General features: G+C 39.6%; 1 protein-coding gene across 1 annotated transcript in view; it reads left to right on the top strand.

Moving 5' to 3' along the window:
• The window catches only part of TGFBR2 (transforming growth factor beta receptor 2), a 62090-nt gene extending 52918 nt beyond the window's left edge, over nt 1-9172 (top strand). Inside the window, exons 6-7 of the mRNA XM_060781877.2 lie at nt 2936-3063; nt 5655-9172. Of these exons, the coding sequence (XP_060637860.2) occupies nt 2936-3063; nt 5655-5834 (308 nt within the window). The 3' untranslated portion in view covers nt 5835-9172. The remainder of the gene's footprint in view (nt 1-2935; nt 3064-5654) is intronic.
• The last annotated feature ends 4567 nt before the right edge of the window (nt 9173-13739 follow it).

Here is a 13739-nt window from a genome sequence, read left to right as displayed (position 1 = left end):
CTACCTTCAAGCAAACAATACTTCAAGCAAACAATACTTCAAGCAAACAATGAACAGATAATGGAAGTATATGAACTGTAGGCCTGCCCCTAAATACCTATACATGTGGAACATTGATATTAAAAAGTAGTTATATAGAAATAATATCTGTTTGCAGAGCTTTTCCTTTTTTTAAAGAAAGAATTACTAGCTTCTACCCTTTTCTTTTTTTCAGAAGAAAGCTTGGCACTTCTTAAATTGCCCTTTATTGTGCCTCAAATCACACTTGTTTCCTTAGACTGGCTCCAGGAAATATAGTTTGTGTGTATTTCAGCTTTGTCACACATCCTTTCATGTCAAAAATAGATAAAGAAGAATGATCTCTTCCAGCCAGTCAGATATATAGATCACTAATGTTCCGCAGCAGAGTTGTGCAGGGCCTATTAATATGAAACTTAACTTTTTTAAAAATGCAAACTTAAAAAATGCAGATGTTAAAAGAAAGTATAGATTTTACAAATCCACACTTAATTCAGTAAACATAAGTCATGTTATGACAGTACCTGTAGGGCACTTTTGGTGAACAAAATGCTGTAGCTACTTGCAAAAAAAAAATTAAAACCAACTCAAAATGGGTTTGTAATGTAAGCAGACTGCTGTTGCAATCATTTCCTGCATTCTTTGTGGTGTTACTGATATGCTACATTAATCTTGCTAGTGCTATTGAAATAGTGTAGACCTTACTGAAATATCTAAGACTACTTACAGTGTGTTGCTTGGGGTACAGGAGATCAGCAGACATAAGCTCAAATAGAATATAAATCTTAAATGTGTACCTTTGTATGTGATACTTGAATGAACTGTTGAGGAAGTGCTATTGCTCATACTGTGCTCTTTCCATTCATAAGATCTCAGGTTCAATCTCTGACAGCACCAGGTAGGTCTAGAACAGTGGTTCTCAACCTGTGGATCCCTAGATGTTTTGGCCGTCAACTCCCAGAAATCTGAACAGCTGGTAAACTGGCTGGGATTTCTGGGAGTTGTAGACCAAAACACCTGGGGACCCACAGGTTGAGAACCACTGCTCTAGAAAAAAACATCTGAAACCCTAGAGCCACTGCTTCCTGATGGCCTGACAGTATAAGGCAATTTCAGTTTCCTAATTTAACAGTGATACATGGATGTAAAAACATAGCCACAACAGATGTGTTAAACTACATTCCATAAAAATACCTTTCATCTTGTGTTTTCTCTCCTGAACTGCCAACTTCCTTCAGGTTTTTTTTCCTAGAAAAGAAATAACGAGCTACAGAAAAAGCCAAGCACTAAAGTCTCCTACCACTGCCAAAGATTCATTAGGTGTATGAGTAAATTGTACATGCATTTTCAAAGACAGGACACTCATTTCTATGCTATGTGGAAATCTATGGTAATAGCAGCTCCCTTTTTGTTGCCAGAGTGGGTAAAATATTTTTGGGTTGGGTTTTTTTAACTTTTATTTAAGAAATCTCATACTTTTTTTCCATACAAAACCAGTTACAAAGTGAAAAACAAAATTGGAACCCATGAACATGGGCAGACATGGGTGTGCGTCCCCTTTTGTATTACATTGGGCTTGATTTGTTTTTAATGGCTGTTCAGGAACTGAGGCAAGCTCTCAAAAACCCATCTGTTCATTGTTTGCTTGAAGTATTGTGAATCCACCCAGTTTTGGCTTGGGTTCATTGATTTACAAGTGAGATGTGAGTGGAGATTTTTGTTTCCTTGGGATCCTCTGAAAGATTTGTCCTGGGTTTTTCTATTTTATAGTTTAGCTTTATTCATTGATTACACTTACATTGCATCTTTCCTCCAGTGAACTCAAGGCAGCATGCATGCTTCTGCAACTCCTCACTTTTTCTTTGTAACAACCTCATGAGGTAGCTTGGGTTGAGGAAGCAGGTTTCATAGCTGAGTGGAAACCTGAACCCAGATTTCCCAAACTCTAGTATAACAATTTTTTTTCACTTCACCATTGGCTCTCTCTTATGCTGTTTCCAAATATGCCATAATAGTATCTCATCCTTCAGCAAAAAGAAATAAGACCAGAAAGAAGTTAGCTTTAGCAATAAGTGAGCTGGGCATTTACTTTGGATGCCAAAATAATGACATACAGAGATGAGCTTGGTGGCTCAGTGTGGAAGGCTTTCATGGTTGGAATCACAGGGTTGTAGGTTTTTCAGGCTGTCTGGCCACGAGACCTCACAACCTCTGAGGATGCCTGCCCCAGATGCAGGCAAAACATCAGGAAAGAAGGCTTCAAGTACATGGCCGTACAGCCTGAAAAACCTACAACCACTCAGTATTGTTTGATTTTACTGTCAGCAGATACAAGAGAAAAATAAATGAATAATAACAACAAACATCATTTTACTTTACCTTCCCCCTAAGATTCTACAGATTGCTTGGATATGGCCTACAAAAATTAGCTTCCTGCCAAAATGAATTCCTACTAATGAAGTCTGGTGCATGTTTATTTCTTAGTTCCCAGTTTGAGGCTGGGTGGGTTTTTATTTCACAAGCACTATGAGTACTGTAGGAACTGCAAATGGATATGGATATGTGATGGTGGGCTAATGAAAGATCCTTGTTGAAGACACTGTTAGGAAAGACCTGTCTATATTTGCTGCCTAGTCCTCATTTCCTGGCTTCTTGCAGAGTTCTTGAACTTGCGGTTAGGCCAAACCCAATGCCTGAAAATGAATCCTAAGTCCATCTTTATCTTTGAGAATATTCCTCTTTTTCAAGCCGATAAGCAGCTTATGTATGGAGAAAATGCTCGAAAATGGGTTGTGTTGCTTGGTACTTTTTGCTTTTTCCTGTAACAAAGTTCAAGAACAGCCATCAAGTTTTCTCTTCATGATCTTGGATTGCAAGCCAGACTGAGTGCCCTTGTATTTCCTTATTCTCTTGGCAGAGGTCAAAGACTACGAGCCCCCGTTTGGTTCTAAAGTGAGAGAACATCCTTGTGTGGAAAGCATGAAGGACAACGTTTTGAGGGACAGAGGGCGACCAGAGATTCCTAGCTCATGGCTCAACCATCAGGTAAGAGCATCAGCCTTTGCTGGGCAGTAATGCCAGAAATGAACTTGTAATAGTTTGTGCTTGGTCACTTAGATTTGCCCTATCAAAGTGCTTATAAATGCATTCACACAAATCATTTATGATTTTATTTACATTTCTTTTTATATATTAATTTTCAATGTGGGGAATTCCTAGGCAACTCAGGATGACCAACTATAAGTCATTTGGTTAATTTAGCGATGGGTGTATCAAATGTCAGTAAAAATTCAGTGGGGATCAGCCCTTTGATTATTTGTTGGTTGCCTTTTAAAAATTCTTAGCACTCTTGATGAAAACCACCAACAGTTGGTGTTATGCTAACCCTACTGCAAAATTTTATAATGTAGCCATTATGCATGATATAAACCCTTGAAATGGATTTTGCATAGCAGGCTTTGCCCTCTCCTTCACTTCTTAATGAGATTTGTTGCACTTCAGGTTTTTAAGTTAATGTTTAATATTTAATTTAACTTCAAAGTAATTCCAGTGTGAATACAATTAACATTTTTTGTATATTTTCCAATATCATTGTACCATTGACATCTGTCAGCATTACCCAAGTGGTAAATTATGCAGTGCATGCAGGGCTTTGTGATGTTGACATATAGTCACCATAGCTGTTATTTTGATCTTACTCACTGTCCTTTTATGTTTTTGTTTTAATACATTGCTACAAAGGCAAGTATTTAAGTTCTTCCATTGGGCTGCGTGATGTCCAGTCAACAAAGAGCTGGTTACAAACCAGCAATGAAGTCCTCCAAAGTAGCAGGACTGTAACCCTCCAAGTGTTCATGAAGTGTTACTCCCGCCATCTTCCTTTGTTGGCCCGGGTAGCTTGGCCAACAATGAGTTCAACACTTTGTTGCACACAGGTTGTGGTATCAGTTCAATTCTTATGGCACCACTCTAAAAGTTCCTCCCAACTCTATTTTCTGCACCAGATAGATAGATAGATAGATAGATAGATAGATAGATAGATAGATAGATCGATAGATCTATAGTGGACTGAGAAACCCTCCTGTTTAGTGTTGGGGAGTAAAGAATGTGAGATTGCCCAAAATCTGCTGGAACTACCTTTCAAGAGCACAGTTGAATTTGGGACAAATCTAACCACCCTTCCCAGGTGGATCCCTTTCTTATGATTCTTCCCATGCGCTATAATCTATCCAGGGGCTTTTTAGAAGTACGGGAGGTTAGAGGGATGAGCTTCCATTCAGACTATTTAGGATTTGAGCCAATGTGCAGTCCATACCTCCTGAACTATTTTCTTAGCAGATGGCTGAGATTCAACAATGCTGTTCCCCAGACATGCCTCACAGTGAGAGACAGCCCACATTTTCATGTCATGGAAAGTAAAAACATTTTGAAATGAAAAAAATAGGGAAGGCTTTTTATTTTTGTCAGCAGAACTGAATGTTCACATCTCTTGTAGTTCCCTTGATCTGTCCGGATTTGAAAAGTCCTTGCCAATTCTAGTCCCTGAGTAACCAAATCAGTGTGCAGGTGCACCCATTAATGTGAGCCTTCCAAACTTTGCATTAATATGCACACCGGCTCTGGATATTGTAAAAGACCACTTTGTACCCACCACCTAGCAGACCTATCTCTAAAAATATCCACAATGTTGAGTGGTGGTGATGCACAGTGGAAATTGCAGAACTTGAAAATATTGCTCTTATTTTCTGTACTATATCTTCTAGTCAACACTGGTAGCCATATTGTCTAGGGGGATTCAAAGAGTTGTGGCTCAAGGGCATGATCTTATTGGAACAAAACACTACTGTAGTAGTCATCAATGCTATCAGTTTAGTATTCTTTGGGGTTGCAAATTTTCATTTGTTTCTTGAACACCTGGCACCTGTGCAATGAGATTTTCACAGATCCCAGGCAGTCTGCAAAAGAAGGAATTAATAATAATATTGTGCCATGGGGGCAGGTGATTGTCTGGCCAAGCCTTATCATACTTGTTTCTGGGAATCTCCTTCATGCTTTCAAGAAACTGACAGTATGTTGCTGATGTTGTTGCTGCATACTTCCATGTCTGTTGCCTTCCTCTCCACTATCATAGTGGAGATCAGCCACTAGCTGATCCAGAAGGATTTTAACCCCAGAAAATACATTTCCAAGCAGAAGCAAATTTATACTACCACAAAAAGGAATAGATTACTTTAAAGTACATTTGTTACAAACCGCTGTCTGCCAGCAGCCTTAATTCTCTATGTGTCAAATGAGAATCCTAATCCTGGAGCCCTTTGGTGCAAGCTTATTTCCTTTTGACTGAAAAGGTGGCTGATGTAAACAGTAATGCAGGTTGCTACCATTTGGAATTTTTATTTTCCCTTAAGCACATGAGATGTAAATCTAGCCAAGCTGTGTTTTCTTCAATTTTATTTGCATCCTTTCAGTGTAGTGACACCAATACCATGCGAGTAGATACTGTGTGAATTTGCACACCTTACAAATAGTAATACCCTGACCTGTGGAAGGGCAATCTTACAGTGTTGTACCTATTTTTGCTTTTGCCTTTTTTTAAAAAAAAAGTGTATTCATTGCCTTTTCTTGGCATATTTCAGGGCATCCAGAAAGTTTGTGAGACCCTTGTCGAGTGCTGGGACCATGACCCTGAAGCCCGGCTCACTGCTCAGTGCGTAGCTGAGCGGTTCAACGATTTTGAATACCAGGACACACTTTCAGGAAGAAGCAGCTCTGAAGAGAAGATCCCTGAGGAGGGCTCTGTGAACAGTGCCAACTAACAACTAGCGAAGCAATGCTTGCATGGAAGAGAAAGAGGGAAGAAAAAGGCTTCTCTTGAGGTCTTGTGTGCACAGTCCTGGAACAAGAAGAGGTCTTGAGTGTATTTTCTGTGGCACTGAAGATCCCATCACTCCTTCAACATTGCAGCTCCCATGGAAAGGAAATGACTGTATGAGGAAGCTGTGATGGGCAAACTGTCATGCCAGAGCAACAGTTCCCTTGACTGCGTCATAGGATGAGCTACTTTGGTGCTTTCTCAAGCAAAGGAGTTTATACAAAATGCCAATTGTGTTTGCACTATATCAATGCCTGTATATATATATATATATATGGAAGAGCAATTTTGCATATGTATGTATGTATTATGTATATATCTATATCTATATATACACATAGCAAAGCTCTACAGAGAATCTTCCAGGAAACTAAAGTTTCGATAGGAAACTCCGTCAGTGGATTGTTCAGATATCCTTTGAGATACTGGCAGCAAAAGTGCCTTATTCACCACAACCTGAATCAGAAAACAGTCAAACACTACACTGTAGTAAATGGTATAGATCACTGCGCTACATTTTTTGCTACTGAGGAACAGAAAAGTTCACAACTGCTGAGAGTTTGAGTTGTATTTAAGAACTTGAACAAAGTTGGTTTCTGGGACTACAGCTACCAAAATCTCCCAATACCATAGCCATGGAAAAGTCATTTTTTTCTAAATTCTGGCCATACTAAAGTTTTTATGTACACAAAGAAACATCTATGCAATTTTTGTTCAGCTGATTCCTGAATATATTACAATTTGTAGATTCAGGGAATCACTTCTGGATTGAAATATATTTTAACATGTCTAATTCTGCATAGAATTCCAAATAGTATGTCATTTCTTTTTCTTCCATATCTGTGCAAAGGACCATTAGTTTTCCCGTTCCTTCCTTTGCACTTGAACTTTATGTGAGTAGTCTGCATGGGGGGGCGAGGGGAGAAGAGAGAGAGAGAGAAAGAAGCAAGGCTTTTTCCAGCCCCCTGCCTTATGAAATCGGGCTGAGCCAACTATAATTGAAACAGATGTTTTACATTTGCTGTGCATTCTGACAAAAAATTGGACTTCTCTCCCCTCCCACCCTCCTTTCTGGGATTTGGTAACATCATGTCTAGTTTCTTGAGCCCTTAAGTTCACACTTGATTTCATGCCCAGTATGAAAGGAGGGAACAGCACACCAATATCTTCCGGAGTGTCTGGATTTCTGTGATGCTGCAGAAACGCCAAGGCAAGCCTTGTTTTCGGTCGTCCTTTTCGTGCGCGTTGTAGCCGAACCCTGGCTGCTCCTCCTTCAGAGCTGCTGGCAATACAAGCACATTCCTAAACTGATCCCCACAGGCATGGCTTACATTCTTTGAGTCTTCCAAAATATTTAGATTCAGAGCTGGCCTCTTGAGGAATTTTAAATGATGGGATTTCAAACAGTGAGTGTTTTCTTCCTAGATCATTGGGGTGCTCAATTTGTCTCGGTTTTGTGCTGGGCTCAGAAAAGTTTCCTTTGGGACAACTATTCCCAGAATTCCCCAGCCAATAGCCACTTACCATGCTGCCTGGAAGATTCTGAGTTACCAAAAAAGGTCATTTTCCACCCTCTAAATCAGTTCAAATCTGGTTTTACGTGCCTTCCTTTTGTTTCAGAGTAGAGATCAAGAATTTGTTGCCAACACTCAATTAAATCAGTCTGCATGAGATAACCCTTCATGTGCAATTCTCCCCCAAAGAACCTCTTGCTTTGTGTACCCAATAGGGATAAGAAAAAGTATATTCACATAGGAGTTAAAATTTTATGATGGAAATATTTATTTTTTAAAAAAGCTTTTGTGTCTGTTTTTATATTAAAAATTTCTAGAAATATTTAAGCATTAAGTGGGCAAAAGCCCTTGAAAATGGAATCCAGATTTAATTGCAGTGGGCTATGTACTGAACTGTGGAGCTACTGGCAAGACGGGTTTATGCTGGATTGAAATGTTGCTAAACTGAGGTGAGATCTACTGACCTCTAGTGTTGGTTTCACAGGGTAGCGTCCTGGAAATCAACTGCATAAGGAAGAAAAAAAGGGAGCTTCAATCCAAACTGGAACATAGTGTGCTTTTCTGCTTCAAATCTAAACCACTATTTTCAAAACAGGTTGAAACATTGTGGCCCAAATGCAAATGCTAGCTTCAGTGAATCAATGGGATTTTCATAGGTCTTGACTAAATGTTAAGCAACGGGTTTTCTCTAGGTAAGACCAGCACTTTGATTTGGGTTATCCCTCTGCCCAGACCCATTGTCATTTCACTGCCACAACTCTTAGTTAGAAAAGATTCCTTGGATTCCTGGATAACCATGAAAACATAGTTCATCCAGAATTTAGAGGAAGATTGGGCATACGCACACAGAAAAATTCAGAGCTGAGCACGCTACTTGTTTTGAACTAGAGCTGCCCAGAAACATCTGGATAAAAAAAAAAACACCTACTTATTAAGGCAAGTCTTTTACCGTTATATCTTACCACAGAGGCACCAGCCTTGAGAAGCAACATGGTGGATTTGGTGGACCTTGGCAGTGGTCGATTGCACTTTGCTTGGCCCATGACATTATTTTGCTTGAGGCAAAGGAACGATGTCCCCTCCTCAATTCTATGAATAGGAAGATCAAGTGAAGCCATATGTTAGGAAAGAGTATCAATATAGGGACAGAGAAATGTATAACAGTGTTCTGCCTTTCAGGAGTGGGAATGCCTTTGAGGTCAGGGGGATCTGCGATGGCAGTGGTTTTCAACCTGTGGGTCCCCAGGTGTTTTGGCCTACAACTCCAGTTTACCAGCTCTTAAGCTTTCTGGGAGTTGAAGGCCAAAACATCTGGGGAACCACTGGTTGAGAACCACTGCACTATGCGGATGTCACAGCTGCTTCTCAGCAGCAGCCACTAGAGGCAGTCTTGTTACTCTTAGCCTAGGCCTTCAACTTTTGACCTGATCTATCAGGACTCATGTTTTGTTCTCATGAGAGTCAAATTAGCTTGATGCTGGTTTATATTTACAGTGTAGATGCACTGTGGTTCTCCACTCAAAAGCAGTGTTGTTTTTGATATTTTTCACGCATTGCCAAAGATGAAGAGACAGAGCATCCAGTAGCTCCTGGCAACTCTTTAACTTTTTGTACTATTTCATGTAAAGGGATTTTTAAAAATACTTCCATGGAACACATCCATGGTACAACATGTATGAAAATAGGAATGTGAACATATATAATCATGTTTATAAAATGTTTCAAGCACTTACCATATTTTTGTATAAATAAAATGTTTTAGATTATATATGAGGTTATGGTTTTCTTTGGAGGTGTCATCCATCTGTCCCAAAATGTATTAGGAATATTTATTAATCATGACCTTCAAACTAATGACATTAATCATTTCCCTTCAGCAAACAAAACAAGAGATTAATCATGGCAGTTGTGAGGAATCTTAGGTCCAACATAGGTTTTTGATTTGCAACCCCCACAGTTCCTTACCACAGGCCAAGGTAAAAAGTCCAAACAACAATAACAGTGAATTCATTAACCACCTCTCCCTGTGGCTCAAGGCACAACTAGAGTTACAGTGGCAACTTCTTTGTCCTTCGTAGCTGTGTTCTCCTGCTTTAAAGCTGAGGAACAAATGGTGGCTGAGATCCTTCATCTGTGTCTCTGTGGCTACCTGTCCCACTGCTAGCTTTTTCCATCTAGACAGGTAACTGCATTATTATGGGATAATTGCATTATGGAGTAAATTGCTTCAATTTACTCTAGAAATTGTAATAAAAAATGAATCTCAAATCTTTGGGTTGTCTTATCCATGGGTCGGTGTGAGTTCTGAATCTTATTTTTAAAAAGGAACCACAATGTTCTCCGGGTGGCAAAATGTGAGAACTTAGAACCTTAAAAAAGCACCAACTCCCTCTAATTTCTCCACCACATCACCACTTCTGACTTGTCTGAATGTCTGGTGGAGAAATGATGGCAGTGGCTACCCCCTTGAGGCATCTTTGGGTGCTTCCCCTCTACACAGAATTACATCAACTCATTCATGGGTCATACCAGCATCCATAATTTTGGCCTCCAAACCTGCTCTAGACTTATATACATGAGGTTGACTTATACATTAGTATATTGTGGTTATTAACTCAAGGGATGAAGCTTATGTAAGAGGGCTTTTCAATCCCTTCATCCTATATCTCATAGATTCCCTCTTCATCCTCTATCTCCTATAAGAAACATCTCTAGTGCGCTGGGAAACCCTCTTGTTAATGTGAGGGAGGGAAAAGAAATCGAATGGTGCTATTTTTCAAGAGCACAGTCAAATGTGGGACAAATCCAAATCCATTCACCCTATGTCTTGCTGAACACTTTCTTGTGTTTTTCCCATGCCCTATAGCACTGTTGGCAAACCAATGACATGTGTGCCAGAAGGGGGCATGCAGCCCCTCTCTCCTGGCACACTAGCCCCGCTCACCCCATTCACACACTCGCCTGCTTGCCCACCCCTTCGCCCGCCCGCTGCCCCCACTCCCCTGCTCACTCACTGCTTGCCCGCTGGCTGCCCCCTTACTCACCTGCTGCTCACCCACCACTGCCCTCCACTGCTCACCCCCCCCCCCCCCCCACACACACACACACACTCAACTCCCTCTGAATCTCTAAAAGGTTCACCATCACTACTCTATAACTATCCAGAGCCTTTTTAGAAGTGCAGGGGGTTGGAGGGCTCAGCTTCCATGGAGACTTTTTAGGTTTTGAGCTAATGTGAATGCCAGATTTCTTCTGCTGTTTTTTAGCAGATGATTGGGATTCAAAAAATCTACTTCCACTTCCACTGCTCCCAACCTAACCTTTTAAGCTATGCAGCTCCTCCCAAAAAAGAGAGAAGATTGTTTAAGGCAATGGAGAGTGGAGCGATGAACATTGGGGCAGCTAGCATGACAAAGTGATTTGTATGTTTGACTAGGACTAGGCAAATCACACTCTCTTAATCTCACTATGTCATGCTGGCAAAGGCAAAGTCCTACCTGTTCCTCCATCTGTAAAATGAGAAAGTGCATAATTCATAACCCATAGGGTCATTATAGGAAGGAACAGCATACACAAAACCAACAACTATTTCATGTGAAACAGTGGTATCAGCACAACTGCTGTAGTATAATTTGAAATGGATTTTTAAACTCTCAGAGTTAGACAAGGTCATTCAATAACTATTACTGTTTCTTTTTCCTTTAATTGTGGCTTGAAGTGTCCTCTGATTTTAAGTGTAATGCTTTTAAGAGGGAGGAAAGGACAAAGGGTAATTTCAGAGATAAATGTAACCCCAAGACCATGTGTATCAAAGTTGTTGCCCTAGATTGTATACAGAAAATGCAGAGTTATTTGATTGGTGAAAGAGTACCCTGCATGGGAATGTTACAGAAAAAAATCTCAATTGGGTTTTTACAATACCTGTGCAAACAATGGGTGTGAGAAAAGTATGGGGGAAGTTGGTAAGAAATGCATAGGAAATGAGTGCAAGCTAAGTATATAGACTAATATAAATTTATGATATAACCTCCAAAGTATTTACTTGGATGTGATGCCTGTAGAATCTCTGTTAATGCATAGCTATAGCAGTAAGATCTTTTCACCACTGGACATGAAAATCTGCTTTCCTAACCTTGAATTGTTAGCTACATTAAGAGAGTGCAAGATCCAGTCACACCAATCATCAGTTAAGTTCTAAGTCATAGGAATATAATGCCAAAATACAAGCCCAGTATGTACATTATTTATATTTACAATACCAAATGTAAAGTTTACCTACTGCAATAGATCAAAAACACAAGGTTATCAATATACAAAACTGCCTTACAGTCATATTTTTCATGCAAGGACAGTCACATTACATGCCATAAACATCTTTATGACACAAACATTTTGTTGAGGTGGTCAATCTCTTTCTTAGAAGATGCAGCAGGATCACGTATAGCTGAACTATTGGCTGGCACTGTTGGTGAATTTTGATGGCATAAATGTGTTTTGATTCTTCCCTACCCCAAAAATGCAGCACTGCTTGTGTATTTTTTATTTTGTTGTATTTTGCTGCATATCCAACATGTCATGAACATTTTCATCTTAAATATATTAACTTTGCCCCAGTTGCTTAACTTGAGCAATGCCTACCTATCCAAGTCAAGACATATTTCACCCAACAGTGTAGACAAGCTTGGCTGAATCATAGTGAGTACTATCCCAAGGAATTAATAGATCTAAATTCCTAATAGCTTCTGGACACTAACAAAATTGCCACTTGGCAAACAGTTTAAGTGATGTATTGGTTCTAGTAGGCATAGCCGTAGATTTAGGCCAATTAATAATATCAACAGAAAAGATTAATTTCCATCTGAACAATTAATTTTATCAGCTCTGCCAATGGAGGCACACAGCTAAAGATAAACAACACAAGGTTATCAACATACAAAACTGCCTTACAGCCATCTTTTTCATGCATAAACCCAGAGATTTCTGCATGTTGCTGATAAATAGAGAAAGGACAAAATGGTAAACAAAGCCATTTCTACACTACAACATAAAATATCTACTGAGCTGCTGATCTATCTCAGATGCCAGTTAATGACATTGGGAACTGAGTTCTTTTGAAAGCGCTAATACTAGTCAGGCTTCTTAACACTCTTGCACACCCTTTTACAGTAGTTAGTCTGTCTTGCCATTGATTTGAGATTGTATTGGAACTAATAATAATATAATATAATTTATTTATATTCCGCTCTATCTCCCCAGGGGGACTCAGGGTGGATTACAGAATACATTTATGGCAAACATTCAATGCTGTTATTCAAATTAATAAAGACAAACTACATAGACAGAAGCAAGGCTTCCTTCTTTTTTCTCATTTTCAGCATCTGGAGTCTGTGCTTGACTTGCCATGGGGAGGTGCTGTTGTTCCATTATTCCATGGACACCTTGCTGGCATGTCTTTGGGGGCACCTTTTACCTCCCTGCCTAAGTGGTACCTATGTACTCACATTGCTGTTTTTGAACTGCTAGATAAGCAGAAGAGCTAGGGCTGATGCCAGGAGCTCACTCCACCCACGGCTTGAACTGTTAACCTTCTGGTTGGTAAGATCTTCTGTAGCTAACCATGGCTATAAACTAAAGATTACAGCTTGTATTTTTGCAAACTGGTTCATACTATTATCTATTCTGAAATGACTTCTCTTATGTCTTTGATAGTGTTCCATGTATGTTAACATTTGGGTGATAGTTTGCAGCATTACTTAACGTATGTTTACTTTTCTTGTTCTTAGCTGTGCTATGTCATCTACATCTATAAATTGGCATTCATGATTACCATATAAACTCATGTATAAGTTGGCCTCATGTATAAGTTCAGAGCACCGTTTGGGGTTATATGACCCGTGGTTAAGTCAAAGGTCATTCTGTGTGAAAGAGAAAGCATCAATGCCACCTCAGGGGGTTAGCCATCCCTGGCTGCTGCTGCCAGCATTTTCACATCAGGCATTCAAAAAGGCCAGAAGTGATTCTGCGGTGAAGAGAACAGAAGGAGTTGCTGCCTCTTTTGGGTTAATCTTAGCTATATGAAGTGTGGGAGGATATACAGTTTCATCTATCTATCATCTATCTATCTATCTATCATCTATCTATATCTAAAATGTTCATCTCTGAAGTTAAGACTTATTGCAATGGATTACCAGACAAAGGTTTCTGACATCACAAGGTTAGGATAAGTTGTCACAATGAATGAAAGAAGTTTAAGTTCAGACCTGTGGGAATAATCCTGTAAGCTCTTTCAGCCTTGAAAAGAAGGTAAACCAATCTTTCTGCATGTTTTCCTGTTA

Source organism: Anolis sagrei, chromosome 6 (genome assembly GCF_037176765.1).
Source record: "Anolis sagrei isolate rAnoSag1 chromosome 6, rAnoSag1.mat, whole genome shotgun sequence".
In the NCBI taxonomy this organism is placed as follows: Eukaryota; Metazoa; Chordata; class Lepidosauria; order Squamata; family Dactyloidae; genus Anolis; species Anolis sagrei.
The sequence above is the reverse complement of the archived record's forward strand: the minus strand, read 5'-3'. Positions and strand labels throughout refer to the sequence as shown.